General features: G+C 35.8%; 1 protein-coding gene across 1 annotated transcript in view; it reads left to right on the top strand.

Annotated features, from left to right (window-relative positions):
• The window catches only part of LOC138703208 (carboxylesterase 5A), a 246,886-nt gene that overhangs the window by 178,050 nt on the left and 47,522 nt on the right, over positions 1-21,314 (top strand). Inside the window, exon 7 of the mRNA XM_069830913.1 lies at positions 5,271-5,464. Coding sequence (XP_069687014.1) covers positions 5,271-5,464 — 194 coding nt within the window. The remainder of the gene's footprint in view (positions 1-5,270; positions 5,465-21,314) is intronic.

The raw sequence follows: 21,314 nt of genomic DNA, 5'->3' as shown, positions 1-21,314 counted from the left end.
AGTGTCTGAACTCGGTTCACTTTCCGATCTTCATCAAAGTTGATATTTAATCAGGGAGTTTCATACAATTGGGCCGAAGTAAAACAAAATAATAAAAAATTACAAATAGTAAGACAAAATAAAGGTACCAAACTACCTATATTCAGGCTGGAAAAATTCCTATATCCATCAAATCACAAATCTCTATTTCCTATAAAAGCTTTAGGGTGCTATTCATAGACATTTCGCTAGCCCGCGCTACGAACGTGCTAAACTAGCCCCGGCTATCGACTGGTTACTTGTACAGGATTCATATCATATCGTATCCCTAGCACTGGTTTATGAATACGAAAAACGTTAGTTCGCTGATCATCCACCGGAAGCCCGCACTAAGAATGTTTATGAGTACGGTCCTTAGAATTTTTACAGAACATTTTTGTACACCCTGTACGTGCAAAACTGCTTAAATGGATCTACTATCGCCAGCATTACGAAAACGTTCCCTTCACTATGTCGCGGGTTGGGGAAAACTTAAACTAGTATTAAAGTAGTATTGAGGAAGACGCATCACGGATATCGGAAGTTATAAACTTCCTCTACAAAACTTTTTACTTTGCCGTTCGATTATCTGCGATTTAGTTCGAAGATATTAGAAACTGAATACTTTTTTAAATCGTTGTACTGGCTCTGAAATAAAGTGAAACTAGTTTCTGTCCAAGGAACACATCCCCACATATATCACAAGGGAGACAGGCTCCTCACTTCAAATAAAGGGTGTCATGTGCAATAACAGATACTTTCTAATCATGTATTTTTCACTGCCAACTGAAGAAATAAGCACGGCAATTTGTGTAAAGTTAATATTTAATCTAATATATAGAATTATTCAAAAGCAAAAAAAGATTAGAAAGTACTCTATAATATTTTAAGAAGCCTATTTCATTGTTAATCACTCTTGTAAACTAAATATTTTAATTAACGTACAGTAGTGGCAAAAAAAAAACGGACCGACCTTTGTAGCTGATTTCAGAGCTTTGTTCACTCCAGAGCACGATAGACTGGGAACTAAGACTTTTGTGGTTCGAATCCTGCCTGGAAAGGAAACTTAATTTTTGTTCCTTATTTAAATTTATTCCCGATACTTTTATATTGCAGCGATATTTTACTACTTAACTTATTATTCCCAGAACATGAATTTTACCAGCAATCGAAAAGTATTAGGAATAAATCTGAATAAGGAACAAAAAAAGTTTCCTTCCCAGAAAGGATTCGAACCACGAAAGTCTTAGTTACCAGTCGATCGTGCTCTGGAGTAAACAAGGCTCTGAAATCAGCTACAAGGGTCGGTCCGGTTTTTTTTTTTTTGTCACTACAGTGCTGAAATGTTTAGATATTGTATAGTTCATTGCCTAAAGATACCAATTACACGAAAACGTTTGCAAAAGAAATTCAGATAAAAAATTATTATATGTATGTTGTAATATTTGTTCCTTATCAAGTAGATAAATCACCAGACGGAAATACATAAATTAAATTTATTGAATTGTTAATTTCTACTCAACCAGTGATCCAACCAATTCCTTTTTCTCTTTCTGATCAGTTTCAGCACCATTCTTTATACACTCACTCTTTCCAATAGATCTTTAATTTACACATTACATCCTTCTCCATATCCACATTAAAAATTCTTCTGTCGCTTCTTTTCACTTCGTCATAATGTCCATGTTTCTATTCCATAAAATGCCACACTCCACACAAAGCACTCCACTAGTCTCTTCCTTAGTTCTTTCTCCACAGGTCCGCAGAAGATGTTCTGTTTCTATTAAAATCTTCCTTTGCCATTGCTACCCTACTTTTGACTTTCTGGCAGCAGTTCATGTTACTACTTATAGTACATCCCAAGTATTTGAAGCTGTTCACTTGCTCTACTGCCTCAGTATTCGTATGTTTACCTTCCTTATTTTTCTTCCGACAACCATGGTCTTCGTCTTGTTTGCATTTATGTACAAAGGTAAAAAAAATTGGTAAATTAAATTCTGTTCTTTTTAGTTAATTGTGATATTACCAGGCAGCGCATTTTCGTTCCCAAACAAGTTAGAAAAGTTAGTATATCGTGGAGTTTTAGGGTTCAAACTCTGACCCTAAATCAGGTATGCTCAAAATTGTAAAAGCGCCGATTACACGGGTGATGCTGCACTGCATAACACACACTGTGTACGGACTGGGCTCCGCAACTACATTGCAGCACCACCCTTGGCATAGTTCTTACACTCTTACAAATACGGATAATAAACTGAATTTGAAAAAGGAAAGAGTATACACTGCAATATTCAGTCATTACATTATTTATTATATTTAATATAGTTATGATCTAATAATATCATAGATAATAACATTCTCATATTCCACCATATAGTCTACTTTGCGGTCTATTCAACATCTGCATTCTTTTCTGCAAGTAATCGGGAATCTATTTCCAACGAATTTACTGCAATGCGCTAAAGATGCTCATCTGTTAATCGGGACCTATGTTTGGATTTAGTAACCTTCATTCTCGAAAATAATTGTTCGCAAACATATGTCGAGGCGAAGGTAGCTAACATAGTGGCAACGAATAAGCTCATCTTGTAATATTTAGTTTTGTTCATTTTTTAAATAATTCTATGCTTGTCAAGTCATATTCTCTCCATTTAGTTCTGAATTCTACGTTACTTAGTAAATCAATTAACTCGTCCTGGAACTGCACTCTCACGGATTGTACTAAATTTATGAAAAGATTAACAAAAATACTAATATCACTCTCCATACGTCTAAAATCACTAAAACTATGTTCTGTGAATTCACATTTGAACTGTTGCAGTACAGAGACATAATTAACTATATTTTGTTCAGGCACCATGCATCTCTTTACAAGTTCACCATCCGTGAAGGGTTTTAGTGCCTTAGCTAATTCCCAACATACTACATAGGCTAACTTGCTCCAAAACATAGACTCTGAATTATTCGACTCTCTTCAATGTTTGGCCTTTCATGAAGTGCTTTCAATTCTTGAACCTGTAGGTACGTTGCATCCCTGTGAAAAATTATTTTATCAAAATATCTATTTCTGCTGGAATAAAATCACCACAATAACAATAATAATAGTAGTAATAATAATAATAATAATAATAATAATAATAATAACGTTGGTATATGAAAATAGGCTATATTACAGAAAACAGCTCCTCTGTTACTTCCGCATGTTCTGGGTAGCAGAGCCTATAATGTAGTTTTACGTTGCTTAGTAGTATTCTGACAGTACCTTACAATATAGTAATCACTTTCCATTTTCACCGAACGTACAACAAAAATAGTCTTCCTCCCACACTGTACGGAATGATCGTTTGCTTACAGAAGGTTTTGACTGTGTCATTGTCCCGCACTGTTCGTACGTTTTCTAAGTACTTGAACTGCCTTCTGCAGCCATCCGTCGAGCTTCGAACGGGGAACCGCACGCTCTACATTCGAAGGTTGTGATTACAGAACGTAATCGGGAGTCAGAGAATGAGCATACCTGCCCTAAATGCTTACGTCAGGACGCTACGAAAGGTATAACCACAGTCTAGTATATACAGTCACGAAGCTTGAGTTTATGAGGGTACTAGGAACAATAGACTATGCAGATACTATTTCGCATTGTCTTTAATGAGGCGATAGTAGCGATTCTAGTGGTTAGCAACAACTATCTATGGATGCATATTTACTGCGTATTGAGCTTCGTATATATTAGACTGTGGTATAACCTAGTTCAGTACACAATAATAATGAAGCGTGACAAGTGTAAGTGGAATTGCTAATACATTTAAATGGTCTGTCCAGCTACTTTTTAACCATGGGCCCATAAACACACTAACACTGCGAAACTAGATCTGTACAAAATATTAGTGTTACATATTATGATAGAAAATATAATTAGATCGATAATAATACTGAACTAATATATACAATATATATTATTGAACATAATAGTGAACATGATACACATTAAGTGTAAATACTCTATATGTAATATAAAAAATTAATTCATTTCATGAAATCAACTCGGTTACGGTGAACAAAGACATATTTTCCGAGATTATGAAATTCATCTTTTACTATAACTGCCAGTAAAAATTAGTTTAAGCTAAGAAAATGTTCTTCCTACGTCACATGACTTATAGGGACATAATAATAATAATAATAATAATAATAATAATAATAATAACAAAAGTCAATATACAAATTAGCAATATTTACATTTTACACAATATATACAAATAATTCGTTTATCAAAACCTATCCCGTTGCAGTGAACGAAAACATAGGCCTACTGTATATTCTGAGGTTATGAAATGCAAATCTTTTATGAACATCATATAAAATTTGTTTGAACTTAGAGAATGTTCTTTCTACGTCATATGACTCTACAGGGGCATATTTATAATATATCACTATTACATCATTATTATTTAATGACCCATGCGTACTTGCTTGCAATTCTACCCTGATTATGCATCCATGTGACATAATAGATGTACCAGAAGAAACTACTCGATCCGCTGGATATAACATACAGCAGAACATCGATTATCCGAATACCGATCAACCGAAACATCGGTTAACCGAAAGCGTTCTAGTGGGCAAATTCAAATTTGCGCGCACGCAATGTAGACGTTCCGCTAGAGCTGTTTGAGAGATCTAGCGGCAAAAAAAAAAAAAAAAAAAAAAAACCGCGTCTCAGCTCTGAAGCAAAAAGAAAAAAAAATCTGGACTTTTTTCCTAAACTGTACGCCTACTTTAATGGTCATTTTGTACTTGTCAATCTAGGCTAGTCAGTTCTCTGTTTTATTTGTAAGAAATGTGACACAAAATATATATGTACAATTTTGTGTTTAATATCAGCGTTTCTTTGTTTCATACTGCTCCTATGACACCGGTACAATTTGTCTTCAGTTATCAGAACACCCCCTGTCCCCAATTGTTTCGGATAATCGATGCTGTACTGAGCACTGTACGCATATACAGTCAGAGAAAGACCTACTTTTCTAAAGCGCCTTCGACATTGTTGCTGTAAAACAGCTTTCAAAATTTTAAACCGCACTTTGCTCCAAGTAGTCTATATGTATTTTAAATGCACCGTAAGTGTGTTAGGTGGGCTCGGTCATTTATCAAAAGAGAGCAGATATCCGAGCGTGAAGTTCCTCTTCTATCCCGCACACTGGGAAACAAACTAAAGCTTGCTACAGATTTAAAATGTTGTGTTTTCTTCGCAGGGCTGTTCCACAGAGCGATCGTCATGTCCGGGAGCGTCACCTCGCCCTGGTCTAGAGCACAGCATCCCGGCAATTCGTCCCGGGGGATTGCGCGCAGCTTGGGTTGCTTTGCTACCACTTCCCGCGCTATCCTGTCCTGCTTGAGGACCAAATCCACCGCCGAGATTCTGCGTGCCTTCGAGACACAGTATAAAGTACGGAAACCGCATCACAAATACAGCATGTCACGTAAATACGACCTCACTTCTTCGTGGCTAACACGAATTCATTGCCTCGGGATGTGTTTCACTAGTCAACTGTTTAACTCATAAAATCCCTAATACATAGACTTTTTCTTCTTCTTCTGCTACTTCAAGATTTAGACTCTCAGGCCTGTTCAGACTTCAAGGAGGCTAAAACTGATCATTCTGGATTTCATCTACGGTCCTGAAATTTGTAATGAAATGAAATTTAAGGAAATCTGTAATCTATCATCCCTATCGTATGTTGATACCTTATTTTTTTTTTTAGATAGATAGATGGATTTATTGAGTAATGTTATACTTACAGATGTTATATTATCATAATTATCTCTTAAATCCAATACACAGGTCTTCTGACCGTACGTGCTTTGTACCTAAAACAAGTCCTACTTTGTAGGTTTCATTCCCCTCACCTATAGTTATACTGGAGTCGCCGTAGTTTCCGGCACCCAATCAGTAAGCGATGCGAGTCAGCTGACTTGATGCTTGCGTGAGATTCACTACTGGTGACGTTATGTTGTTGGAGGGAGTTGTAGCACTGTCACATTTACTGTTACAAGGTCAGCAAGCAGCTTTCGCGGCTTCCGCGCAAATTTGGCAACCATGTGAGCCTGTAACGACAGTGCGGTAGGTGGAGCCATGCCGGAAACTGCGGGACTCTACTATAGATCCAACCACTCTCCAAAAGAACACAGATTAAAATAAAAATGGCACAAACAAAACACATTATATAATATATCCTAACCTAAACAGGCATAAAAGTGTATAATTGAGTATCCCTTCGTAGTTCGCATCACAAACTTCAACAGCTGTAGTTCTAATCTGTCTCGGCTTCAAGACGAACAATATAGTCTATGCTAAATTATATACTTCTAATTCTTCTCTTATACCTATCTGTATTTCTTTTCTGATCCATCAGTCTATTGCCTGCTAATGATCTAAGGCCTAAGGAATCTCATTTCTGTTTTCAATTTTCTTTGTCTCTTTCCTTTTTAGGTTCCAATTTTGAGTTCCATAAGAGAGTATAGGCCTAATATGGCACATTGTTTATTAAGTTTTAATTGACTATTTCGCCTCGTCTTTGCACAGTGTCAGAAAAAAATAATGGACCGAATTTTGATGGCAGTCCTCCTGTATGTAGGCAACAAGTTTCGCAAGACTGTACACAACTAGCATACATACAGCAGGATTACTATACATGCGCAATGCGTTGTATCTGGAATTTACTGTTAGTAAAATTAGGCGGCCCATTTCTTTTTTCTGAAACTGTACCTATTGTTGTTCAGTTCCGGTCGCTAGCTCCATAATTCTAATATTAAGTTATATTTTACATCTTACATGAGCCAAGTCTTGATGGCAGTCCTCCTGTATATAGGCAACAAGTTTCGCAAGACTGTACCAAATATTTTTCACTATGGCTACTTCAGAGTGTCTCATACATATATATCATCACAAATCAAACGAGTGGCAACTCTATGGATACTCTCGATTCCGAAATATTACTGAGAGAGGCAGCGCGGCACTGCTAATTTATACGCAAATTCGACACACTAATGCTCATAGCAAGGGAAGTGACGTCATTGGGCATGTCATATAAGTTAGTTACATTGATTCATGTCCATGTTACTTTTCGAACGGCTCAGTACTGAACGAAACCTGTTTGCTGACGTATGCTACCTAGTTAATCTTTTTTAAGAATACCAAATAATTCACTCATGTCAATTCTATTGATGCTTTATTTCATCTACTAGATTAAATATTTATAATTTATATTTAGAAACCTTCATTATAATTTTATCTCCGAGGTTCTGGCTGATATGTACATCTATTATCAGGCAGTACATCTTACTTGATGATATGTGTTTGAGGAAGAACAATATTGTTTCTATACATCTCACGTCTGATTAGTGGAATATGTAGCCAGTCGGTGATATATGCAATGGAGAGGGAAAGGAACTGGTCACCCTAACCCATTATCTCCTGACCTAGTTGCCTTATAAGTGGTGCCTTGTTGGTATCACTTGTGAGGTTCAAACTTGTCTTCGGACAGTTGACTAACAAGAAAAATCTATTTTGTATCTTAAAATGTAATCTGTATCCTATTATACTTCTTAAGTATAGTGAAACCTCTCATTTACGGACATTGAAGGGACATTACAATCTGTCCGCATCTGGGTGGTGTCCTTTATTGGGAGGGAGGCTCCCCAATCTAACAGTAAATTTATAATATGCATTATGTATCCCTTCACTCTTTAAATGAAATGTATTACTGTAGTTTAATTCTAAATACAATCTACTGTTCAACAGTAAATTCTTTGCAACTTTGAACTACAGTAGATAAGACCGAAAAAGGAAAATACAGTACTGTGCCATGCAATTTTATTCTAGGTCTATAGTTATGTAGTCTGTCATTTACAATTTTCAACTTAACCTTTACTTTCAGGTGCCATGTCTCTCGAAACAGAACAACTGATTGAAGTGAAGAGAATAATCCTACAACCCAAAGTTTTTCAGAAAAATAATAGTTTTCATAGTTTTCAGTTGAAATGTTAATTTTCCTACATCATTTTCTTATTTTCCAAAATCCATCTATCATCATTTTTTAGAAATAATGGCTTTTCAGAATAAAACAAAACACAAACTACAATAAACAATAAGCTATTACACGAAGGCCATGACCTGCAGGATTGCTGACAGTTCAAATTCAATTGGTTATTAAAAACGTGAAGACTTACTAAAAATAATTTACAGGTGTGTAATTTTCTGAACACAGCTGTGTATTGGATATTAAAATCTACAAAAGTTGAGGTGGTTTGATGACATTATTACCAATAGAAGTGAAATACTATTATAGTTAATGCCATGATGCGACTATTTTTCATTAATTATACATATTAATGCTATATTGATGATATGAAAGTGAAATGTTTTGGGGTTATGTAAGTTGATGTAGAGAATGTCTTAAATTAGATCTTCATTTCTATAATTTACTGAGTGACGGCTATTTTATATACAAAACTTATGAAAGATAATATTATTAAAAATCAAATATATATAACTATGAAACTTACGTAAGATAATATTGTTATTAAAAATCAAATATTGGTATAGTTATTAATCAAGTGAGTCTGGTTCTTTGGTCATTTAATTAATGGCGGTGTGGTGTAGATATTTATAAGTGTCATTCTCTTCAGCATTTGCTCGAAAATTTCACCTACAATCCATAATGACCTGAAATAGCTACCGGTATTGCTTTACTTCCACATGAAAAACCCACTGATCGTCCTGACATTGTTACTTGCGTTTTCGCGTTGAAACTCAAAAACTGATGGTGGATAAGTTCAAGAAAAAGTATTTGGCATGAAAAAACCATTCAGAGGGAATATGTTTCATTATTATGGAAGCAAATAACTTCCAAAATGTCTGGTATTCTTCATTGAAAATAAATCTGAAAAATTTTTATTTGAATGTCTAATGAACTTAGTTTGCAGCATTTGCTGCACAAGCCACTAGTTTAGTTATAAAGTTATGTAGTATCAAACGAAGAAACCGATTTTTTTAACTCATATTTTATATACATTACAAGAATTGCAGCACAAATTAGTATATGTATACAGCATGCGGTGTATTGAATTTCGTAAGGCATTAAATGCCTGTAGATATGTCATTAATATATGCGACGTCTGAGAAGGAAACAGTTACTCCACTTGGATCCAGTTTCTGCAAGGAATTATGGCGCAGGAAATACGGAACAGACCCTATATAGAAAGAATTGGCACAGCTGCAGATGATTAAATTGGATACTTTGTAAAACCACTAAACTGCAATTCAGTTAGAATTGTTATAGGAGTTCATTCTATCAGATTTTATTTATAATTCTTTCTGAAGTCGGAGCCAGCAGACATAACCATTTATCAAAGACAATTTTGAAGTACCTTCTGTTACTGAGAGTTGCTCTGCACACAACGTAACTTCATGTAAAAAAAAAGGTTATACAATTCTAACATTTTTGTATTATTATTATTATTATTATTATTATTATTATTATTATTATTATTATTATTATTATTATTATTATCATTCATTCATTCATTCACACTGTTATGTCCAAGGGCAGGTCTTTCACTGCATAGCTTTCTCCAATCTTTTGCTATCTTGTGCCTACCTCTTTGTCTCCTCATATGATCCATATATCTTAATGTCGCCCATCATCTGATATCTTCTTCTGTCCCGAACTTTTCTCCCGTTCACCATTCCTTCCAGTGCATTCTTCAGTAGGCAATTTCTTCTCAGCCAGTGGCCCAACTAATTCTTTTATCTCTTCCTGATCAGTTTTAGCATTATTCTTTCTTCATCCATTCTTTCCAACACAGCTTCATTTCTTATTCTGTCTGTCCGTTTCACACGTTTCATTCTTCTCTATATCCACATTTCAAATGTTTCTACTCGTTTCCCTTCATATCGTCGTAATGTTCACGTTTCTGCCACATACATTGCTACACTCCGCAAAAAGCATTTCACTAGTTTCTTCCTTAGTTCTTTCTTCAGTGACCTGCAGAAGATGCTCCTTTTTCTATTAAAAACTTCCTTTGCCATTGCTATTCTCCATTTGATTTCTTGGAAGCAGCTCATATTACTGCTTATAGTACACCCCAAGTATTTGAAGCTGTCCACTTGTTATACTGCCTCATTTAGAACTCGCAAGTTTACCTTCTTTATTTTTCTTCTTATGACCATGGTCTTCGTCTTATTTGCATTTTTCTTCAGCCCATACTGCTCACAGCTGTCATTTAGTTCTAGTAGTCTACCATATTCTTTAGTATAATCTGCTAATAATGCCATATCATCAGCAAATCTTATACACTTTATTCTTCTTCTTCCTACTATCACTCCTCCCATGTTCTGAATTAAGTACTCTTATCATTATTAGCCTATTATCTGTTATGTTAGCCACCGGTTGCACTCGTAAACAGAGTTGCGCTGTAGCGTGGATTCGAATCATGCTTGGGCCATGCTTTTTTTTCCTCGAACTGTAAAATGAATGTTAGGTAATATCTTGATGAACTCTGAGACTATATTGCTAACAAAATTTCTCGACGCTAGAGGTTTCGCAATCGATAAAGCATCGTTAAATATTTATAAAAATTGTCAGATTAGCATTCATCTGGACCAGTGATGGCAAAACGTCACAAATTAATGACAGAGTTAATACTACCCGCTTGAAACAGAATGAAGAATGGAAGTGGGGTTCATTCGTTGCAGTGAGCGAGAATTAACAGGCAAACATTCTCATAGGGACAGATAAAAAAATTATTTTTTTCTTCCACAATGTTAATGATATCAAAACGAGTGCTTACACAAATTTTGACCACTCGAGCGCAATTACGGAGGCCACCACAAAGTAAGTTTCTGTGGGAGCGTTTACACAAAGAAAACACAATTTCGTGGAAAGTTTTATTGGAACAAATACAGCAATTATTGAGCTATTTTTCAACATACGTATTTCCCACTGAAATTGAGACATTTGTCATATCATTGGATCAATAGAGAGGTGCAGACGACTGTCGCACACTGGTTCTGATCCCAGGCGGCAAACTTCTACGGCACAAGGATACTAAAGTTGATCCCACGGTATGACAAATGATTCAATTCCAGTGGAAAATACGTATGTCGAAAAATATCTCACAACTGCTGTATTTGTTCCAATAAAACTTTCCATGAAATTGTGTTTTCTTTCTGTAAACGGCCCCAGGGAAACTGACCTTCTGGACCTCGTAATTGCGATCGAGTGACCAAAATTTGTATAAGCACTTGTATTGACACGGAAGAAAAGAAAATTAACTGTTTTATCTGCCCCAATGAGAATGTTTACTTCTAAGTGGTGGATTGTGAACTCCATCTCTAGTTTCAATTTTCATAACAAAGAAATGATAAGAGGAATAAGTAGTGAAAATCTGTTTAGTGTTACTAATCTATATTTCTTTCATCTCTGTATTCCTTTATTTCGTTGGTTTTCATTCAATTGTCTTTTTTTTTAATTGTCAAACTGGAACCATCTTAGTTCATTATGCATTCAGAATTAGGGGGTTTTCTTATAAGTAATAATAATAATAATAATAATAATAATAATAATAATAATAATAAACTGTGTTACAGCTCTTTAACTCGGTTGCTGGTCTCACGCCCACATGCCGAAGTAGAGGTGGACGATCATCCAACCAGAATGGAGGTATCATTTGGTTGGCACCATGATTCCCCCAGCCGTTATAGCTAGTTTTTTTAACCGGACTTCGCTACGTATCGTAGCTCCCCAAGTCCGGCACCGGTCCCATACACTGGTCGAAATTTCACAAGAGAATATCTTTCCTCTTATAACCTTGGTTTTTCTGAACCGACGCATGAGAGTTACAGGCCTCGCACAAATCCGGACTACACGAACGATGAGTGGCTTCCATAACTGCGAGCTGCGAGGTCTGCGCACCTTGCAGTTATAGAGACCACTCACTATCTCTCGTGTAGTCCGGATTTGTGCGAGGCGGGCCTCGCACCTCGCATATGTCGGTTCAGAAAAACCAAGGCTTTAAACCACTACGCTACGGCGCGGACTATCTTTATAAGTAACCGCTATTAATTGTGCATGAAGGCTGGCATCTGTGAAGTGAATTCTTCGTGATTTTGGTATATTCAGTTTTGAAAAAAAAAATGTTCGCAAGTGTAGGTAGACCCGAATCTGGCAGCAAGTGACTTAAAACGTGGGTATTTAGACTGGTCAATATTTTTAAATCATCTAAACCAACACAATCCTTACACTTGCTATTTACAAAGCTGTCGTTTTGGATTTCAGTAACTTCAAATTGCAAGTCTGATCTTACTTTCACTATGGCTATAGTCTAGATCATATATACCCAGATTGCTCGACCTTATAGGCTTTGACGGTAACAACTTTTGTCAGGTTTACTATGCTGCCATCTAGTTGTTACATAAGGAGTAACTCCCATTTGAATTGCATTAGCGAGTGTGCTGCCATCTCGTGTTCGTTTACGGCGGATGGGTGGTGATCCTGGTGGTTGTTCTCTTCAAAGTGCTGCCGATTTTAACATGGGGATGAGCAATCTGTTACATAATATAATATATGATCTAGGGCTATAGTAACAGGATTTACGAAGTGTAAGAAATAGTTTTCCATTTGTTTGAAGTCTCTAAATCGCCTACTTCTAAATCCTGTGACTAAAATTGCAGGATGTCGCAGTACTGACATTCTTGATTCACGAAACTTTAAAATTGACTGCAGACATGGAAAATGGAGAACCACGATTTTTTTTTTCAATTTGTATACGTGTAACCATCAAATTTACCTGCAATGAAATCGTGACCTTTTGACATAACACAATGTCGTTTCATATTACAGCTCTTGATACTCATTGATATTTTAGAGCACAGTAAACATTTTCTCGTTATTAAATTAAAAACTGCAACACTCCATAACAGAATAGCTGATAATGTCTATGTTGACAATCTTTCGCTTCTTACTGTAAAAATATCTGAACAATACAATATACAGGGTGTTTCATAATTCCTATTACAAACTTCTAGGGGTTGTAGAGGGGACTAAGTAGATAAAGTTTTGATTAGGAACCAGTAGCGGCCCGCGGTTATAAAGGTTGGCAGTTCTGCATGAAAAATAGTGTATTTAGCAAACGCATGCTGTTTATTGCATTTAAATCGGATAACGCGTGTAATTACAGTCCCTTCTCGAAGTTGTACTCCAACAATCCGTGCGCCCTGCCCACCCCGTGCGCTACACCTCTCCCACCTGGCACAACTAGTCACCTAGTGGAGATATGCCCCTCATGTTGATACCTGAATGAACAACCATCAGGAACTTTTTATCGTTCGAACGCTTTTAACTCCTACCGAATTTCTTTACGTCAACTTTTCTAGCCTACACCCGTACCGGCAGACGGAATTATAAAACAGAGAGCTGGGAGTTCCTACAGATTTGCAATAAAGTATCGTAACTTGACCAGTTTGTGAACATGTTTGTTGCATTATTAAATTTAATTCCTTGGCAAGAAATATGTTGTGGAACACAATACAAATTCTCCGTGTTTCCCACTCATTACGTTAGCCCCGCCATTAACCAGCACAATTAATTCATGTGGTTCAATTATGACTGAATTTCCATTAAGCCTATATTCCATTAAGATAGTTTGCACCAAACTTTCAGCGTCATGTCTTGGTGGCAGTGATGAGAAATTTCCAATAATTTTATTGCTATCCAGCAATTAATTTTTAATTGTTTTCGTAGTTCCTTTTAATTGTGACGAGCCCTATAAATGATCTTTGGTAGTTTAATCTAAATGTGAAGTAAAATCAGTCAAACCCCGAAATATACCGCAGTTTGTTGAATCTCCTGATTCAGCAAGTCCTCGAATCGCTAATTCAAATGCGGCACAGAATTTCACACAGTTAATTTATTTTAGATAGACCATATCTCTTTTTAGAAACATTTCCTTCTTGTTTCTGAATGTTAATCCAATACGCAGAATCAAGCTGTGTTAGAATATTTTAATATCGTTAACAGTGACAAATCTGTTTGACTTGAAAAGAGTTTTCGAATTTTCATGCTCTTATAGTTTTTTAAGTCAAATTAACTAAATCCTTCATTCCGGTCTTTGTCCATGTATTTTCTCCTCTAAACAGAATACACGGGTGGGGGAGAAAGCGTTTTCATGATCGCAGCAAAAAACCAATCGTTTCCATTACACATTTCGGTATTAAAATGACTAGTAGGCTACATGATTTCTTGGACTTTTTCCAGAAATTTCCAAATTTAAATTTGGTGTAGGATGTCCTAATTTCTTAAGTTAACGCGCAATTTCTCTTTTAATTTCGAAAAGGCTTGGTCGATTAGATTTTCATTTCATTCATTTTTAATATAAAATATTTTCTTAGACACACTGACTAATCATCACACCACCCACAGTACTATAACACACTGGAACTGTAATGATATACAGTAGTCTAGAAACCTGTGTTCTAACGCAGGTCATAAAGAGATGAGGGTGTTGACGGTTCTTTTGTATACTCGAACAGATCTGCTTCGGTTGCAGCTCTAATGCAGTCTTATGGGACGGTGAAGAAAACCAGTTTTCTGCTGCCGACTACCCTACGTTGAGCTTCAGGAACTGCCGAGCACAGATCCGAAAAGTACACTACAGATAAAATTCTCCAGCAGTTCAAGACTCTTACAGACAGTAAAATCTCGAATCGAAGGAGAATGAATTGGAAAAATAAATGAAACAATGAACTAGATTACATAAAAGCACATTTTCCATTTTTAATTTTACAGGTCCATTTAAATGGCGGTTCTGCAGCTCTGCAGTTCTTATTGTAGAGCCGCCACTGTTAGGAACCCATGTCCAGGAATGTATCGTTTCGTTGCAAAATAAGTTTGAAGATTGAATCGATTTCACATCTCCCACTTCACTAGAGACAATGAAGATCTTCCTCCGACTCTAAAGGAGTCTCATAAAGGTTCATGTGGCCTCAAAGGAAAAAGTCGATAGGAGTTAAATCTGATAACCGTGGTGGCCAAGGAGTTGGACCACCTCTACCTATCCACCTTTTCCCGAATATTTGGTGGAGATGTTCGTGGATGGCAAGTGAAAAGTGCGCGGGTGCGCCATCGTGTTGGAACCAGATTTTCTGACGTACTGCCCGTGGCAAATCTTCACATAACTCTACCAGTACCTTTTGCAGGAAGGTCAAGTACCCGAGACCCGTTAGGCGGTACGTAGAACCACTCTTGTAGTGCACTCTGGCAAGAGCTCATTGTCTAGTGAAGTGGGAGATGTGAAATCGATTCGATCATCAAAATTATTTTGCATCAAAACGATACATTTCCGGACATGGGTTCCTAATCAAAACTTTATCTACTTAGTCCCCTCTACAACATCTAGGTGTTTGTAATAGGAATTATGAAACATCCTGTATGTACGAGTATAATTGGAATTACATTTTGAAGGTATTAGGTACCTATTTGTAGGCAACGCACCTGTTCAATACTTACTATCTACTTTTAGTATTGTCTATTTGCATTATCTAATCAAAGATTTAAACAAGAGGACCGCAGGTGTAACTTCAATTATTATTTTGAGACCGTTTTCAACTTCGGACGACAGTTAAAGTCGAAGTAGAAATAGAAATGGTAAAATTAAACTTACAAAGTTTCTAGATTCTATCTTTGCATTTTGTGGAGAAGGCTTAAGAAAACCAAACATGTCAAATCCAGTAAATACTCCAATACGCTACACTGCTGTTTTCCATTTGACACTCTTTAACATTTTTACACAGTAAATATCTCAACTCTGAGGCACTGTGCTTGTGACCTAAAAAGGGGCGAAAGGAAATACACCAAGTAGATAAGGGCAAGTAGGCAGTTTAAGGTCATAAATAAAGGTAGGCTACAGCATGTCTTTATCAAAATAAACTGACCGTAAGCTTGCTTCAAAGATTTCTGTGCAGTTCGCAACGCCTCTCCAGTTATTTTTTTAAACATTCATGGTAGACTATCTCAGTTGACAGAAGGCTTGTTTATGACAGAGGACCTGAGTTCAAATCTCGATGATGGAGGATTTGTATTTGTGATGGACAAAGCTAAGGTTGTGAGAATTTTTTATAGTTATCCAGTTTTTCCCTCGTTATTCCATCAACAGTCTCCACAATTTCCCTTTCATTATCATCTCAGTCTCGGAAAATAGGACACCACTTGTGCGCAGAATCGATCGTCCGCCGTGATAGATTTTTTCGCGGTTTGTCTAAAGATTGGTAGATGGCAGTGGTAACAGACTCTGGACGAGACATATATCTGCGTCTGATCTACCAGAGATTCGCAGGATATCACCCCTGGCGGGACAAGAACGACTCATAATAGTAGATCTGCTATGTATGGCAGACCATCATCAGAGATTTGGAAGCTACTCAGATTCGATTACTAGAGAGGAATGCGTGGTGTGACGGATGGTGAGACCGGCTTAGTCGGACAGCACAAGAGGCACGCAATTCATTCCAGCCTATTTGGACTGAAATGCATAGAGCTTCTCTATACCTATATTGTTATACAGGGACATCATTTTATTTTTACTTCAATTTTTATTAAATAATAATACCCAAACAAAAACAAAATTATATATATATATATATATATATATATAGGATCTTCTCGTCCCATAAATAAATTTAAGCCTTTTAACTTAAAAATTAAATTCAACAAAAATAATAAACAGCCTGTTCCTCGTCCAACCATTCATTCCAGTCCACAATTAAAGGACTAATGAGTTTCTTAATGTACTTTACTCCTACTCCTTCTAGTATCAAACTTCCACACACACAACCAAAGCCACATATGTAGTCAAAGTCGTCTTACGGTCATAGTAAACAGTACAGAGTGAGTGAGCATAGTACGTTTCAGAAATATGGTCGCATTTTCCAGTGAAGAAAGAGCATTCATTCACTATTGAATCATATTTTCGCACAGGTACTGTGCGTCCGTTTAGTTACGTCTGCTAACTCCTCTGTAAAGACTAGTGGCTGAGCTGCCTTAGCTGTTTTCTGAAAACATTTGCTGTTAAGAATTGGATTTCTACGTAATATTATACAACTATTTAAAATAATTTAAATAAAAGAACTTCGTTAAGTAATTGTCACGTGATTTCCTCCCTTTCTAAGACGTTCCTACATAACCACAGGATGGACAGTAGATAGCATATCTCAGTAAATTTATCTATGCGGATCGGGCAGAAATGAAGACTGAATTGACAGTACGTAAGGTACACTGTTATAGAGTAGGTACAGAATTATTTCAACAGACGTAGGATTATGGCTCCCCATGTCGCCTGATTTGAGTGCTTTGCATTATTTCTTTGGGGTTACTGTGAAACAGTTTTGTTTTCTAAACATCTTACAACAATAGAAGAATTAAACAATTATATTCAAGAAACCATACATTCAATTTCAGAAGATTGGTTTAAAACGTTTTTGATAATATGCACAAAAGAACTGAAGTCTGTAGGCTATCGAAATGAACGACCACCATTTTCAATCATTCGTTTAAGGGAAGACTCCAATGAAAATCATGAAAATTTTTCCAATTTTTTTTTTTTTTTTAGCTATTTCACTTATTCAGAATTTATATTTTCATACCCCAAATGGATTCACCTCAATTCTGATTACAAATACTCGTATGTTTACACTTTTTAAATTAAGGCTGGAAGGGGGCGTGGAATTTAAAGAGCTGTCAAAATTGTTTTTCGTCGAAGAATTCTTTTTTAAAATTTCTGATTACAAATCTAGTAACTTTTTGTTGGCTCCCTGAAGTTACTAGATTAATGTAGCGGAGGAGAATATTAATTTACGTAAATATTCATTTTATTTTCAAATCTATTTTTCTGTGTTCATTTTTGTTGATTCAACACCAACTTTCTTATGCCAAATATTAATCAATCTGGATGAAATTTTTAATGCAAGTATTTATGAGGTAACTGCATGTTTCTATGTTTCTATGCATTTATTTTGTGAGAAATGTTGCTAGTTTATTTTATTAATATTTTTCTTAAGAAAAGAAATTTCATCCAGATTGATTAATATTTGGCATAAGAAAGTTGGTGTTGAATCAACAAAAATGAACACAGAAAAATAGATTTGAAAATAAAATGAATATTTATGTAAATTAATATTCTCCTCCGCTACATTAATCTAGTAACTTCAGGGAGCCAACAAAAAGTTACTAGATTTGTGATCAGAAATTTTAAAAAAGAATTCTTCGATGAAAAACAATTTTGACAGCTCTTTAAATTCCACGCCCCCTTCCAGCCTTAATTTAAAAAGTGTAAACATACGAGTATTTGTAATCAGAATTGAGGTGAATCCATTTGGGGTATGAAAATATAAATTCTGAATAAGTGAAATAGCTAAAAAAAAAAAAAAAATTGGAAAAATTTTAATTATTTTCAGTGGAGTCTTCCCTTAAATATCCACATTTTGATTACTTTTTTAAATTTAAATGCACTGTAAATATTTTATGCTAATGTGCTGTAGACAGTATACTATACATTGCATAATAAATACGTCCCAATGGATAGTTCATTTAGTGAATAAAAACACTTACTGTTAATACTGTACTGTATTTTGGTTAAATAAAAACCCGACGAAAATGATCAAACTCAAAGTCGTAACATTTCCTAGTTTACGTAAATGGATGCACTACTTTTCTTCCCTCCTATGCCCAGTAAAGTTATTTGTATTGTATTTTACACTAGTGTCGTCAAACTTCGGTCGTGGAGTCATGTTAATAATGGAAATGTTGGTAAAAACAAAATGATGTCCCCGTATTTTTAAGTAAAATAACACGGAAGAAAGTAGTAACAATAATGCTAAGCCCACTCTCGTCCTTCCTTCGTTACTGTAGCATCATGCGGTTTGCATTCTACAAAAGTGTAATGTAACTATGGTCTAGATTTACATCTAAAGTACATCACTCAATTGTAAAACGGAAATTTTAAACCGTATCCAGATACGTACTAAGGTAAACTGCGAGATATTTGCACGGAAATAAGTGTACAGCTTCATCCAAAACTTTTTCAGGGTGAACTGTGAAGGGATTCTTCCACAACTTCATATACAAACATCCCTTGAAAGATAGCGCATTGGTAAATATTGTAAAGGAAAATTGACTCATAAAATTCTAGTTGACAATATAAACTGTAAAGAACAAAAACTTGGTTTGGAAAATAATGTAAAATATTCCATATTACTAGCATTTCAATAACCTTTCTAATTGTCGCTAGCGAAATCGCACCTTACGCTATAGAAGAGGCAAGACTGTCTTGACAAACAAATATCAGAAGAATTCAGAACCATCCTACATGTTTTTACAGATTGCTCTCGAGTAAAGACACATTCGGAGTAAGTACATGTAATACATTTCAAAAGACAAATATTAGTGTTAGTCTAAGGAAATAATGCACAGAATTCCAGGAAGAGATACTTGAAATCCTTATCTATGCTCAGAAACGTGATCAAAAGTGCTGCAATAGCATGCATAGGTATTCTTACTTTCTCAGATAGTGAAGCTCTCATATACTTGAATCTTACCAATTAAATTCCGAATTGATATGGGACTGACTTTATATATACATGGTCCTGTTAACTAAAAACTATGAAATGGAGGTGGAATCGGGCCATCAAGGCGTAGAAGACAATGAAACAGCAGATAAACTGACCAAGAAAGGAGAAAACCGCTCCTACATGTATTAATCTGCGGAACTAGCAAATCAACTCCTAGGTATTGGTATTTATACATTTTTCAACCCTCTGACAATTTTTTTTTTGTCAAGATTCCTAATCCAAACCTCATAAAATCTCTTCTGCAGTAGGCCAGAAGGAAGTTAAACCGATCAGTTCATTGAATTACCAATGTGCAGACTTCATACACAGCACTACAAAACACACACACACACATTCCTCGAATGAGAGGTCCTACAAAGGAGAGGACTCTAATAAATTATTTGGAGCTATGTTATTAAACAGTATCAAAGACTCTGTTATAGGAGTGGACCTCACAAAGGACACAAAATTTGAAGTGTCATGAAAGTTAACGAGTTGAACAAAAGCCAAAAGTTGAAGTACGAGAGTATTTATATACAGAGTGGAAAAGAACCTATTACCACAGTCTAGTATATAAGTCACGAAGCTCAATACGTAGGAAATATGCATCCATAGATAGTTGCTAACCACTAGGATTGCTACTATCGCCTCATCATAGACAATGTGAAATAGTACCGGCACAATCTATTGTTCCTAGTACCCTCACAACTCAAGCTTCGTGACTGTATATAAATAGACTGTGCTATTACATTAATTCACAGAGGTAATAGATCAAGTCGATGCGAACAAGTTTTGTCAAACAAGTTTTTTGATACGTCCAATAGTTTTGAGAATACGAAATGCAATTTGATCGAAACGTATCTGATGAGACGTTTTTGTTTACAGTCTTCTCTCGTGAGTCTTGCAGAGTGGATGACTGAAGTTACACTCACCCCCACTGCGGAGCAATGACCTCAAGGAGCTCTGATACTCTTTGCAGTGTTGCAACACGTTACATTTCGTATTCGTATTACACTTTATGTAATTTTCGTCATATATTTGAAGATCTCTAGGGGTCTATTCTCTATACATATATATTCTGTTCTATCTACAGGGTGTAAGGGGTATAAGTGCCATTATTTTAACTGATGATTATTCATGTCATAAGGAAGAAAAAATGTTCTCACAATTTTTTCTAATTGCAATATTTAACTAATTATTAAAGTTCACAATATTAGATGTTTTGCAACTTTGCTGGATAGGGAGGAAGGGGGTTTATAAGTACACAGTACAGCTCAAGCGGATACAGACATACCGGTACAGATGCTCTGTTCTAATGCAGGAGCGGACCATGATAATACTGTTGTTTACATAAAACGAACAGCAAATACAAACTTTTAATTTCATTAATAAAACATTATGGTAAATTTACATTTTATGTAACAATATTGCACTATTTTTTACTGTATGTCTAAAAATAAACAATAATAGTTTTCTGCACAAAATCACACGAACTTTCTTCTAATGCAAAATTTTAATCTCTCCCGCTTCTGAAAAGTAATATAATTTTCAAACAAATTTCTGGTTGTGTGATCTTCGAAACGGGTAAGAGACTCCTAGTTTATAAAAATCGTTGAGAAACTGCTACAAAAGTTCG

This window comes from Periplaneta americana, chromosome 7 (genome assembly GCF_040183065.1).
Source record: "Periplaneta americana isolate PAMFEO1 chromosome 7, P.americana_PAMFEO1_priV1, whole genome shotgun sequence".
NCBI lineage: Eukaryota > Metazoa > Arthropoda > Insecta > Blattodea > Blattidae > Periplaneta > Periplaneta americana.
Note: the sequence above shows the minus strand (reverse complement) of the source record. Positions and strands in the feature narration are given on the sequence as shown.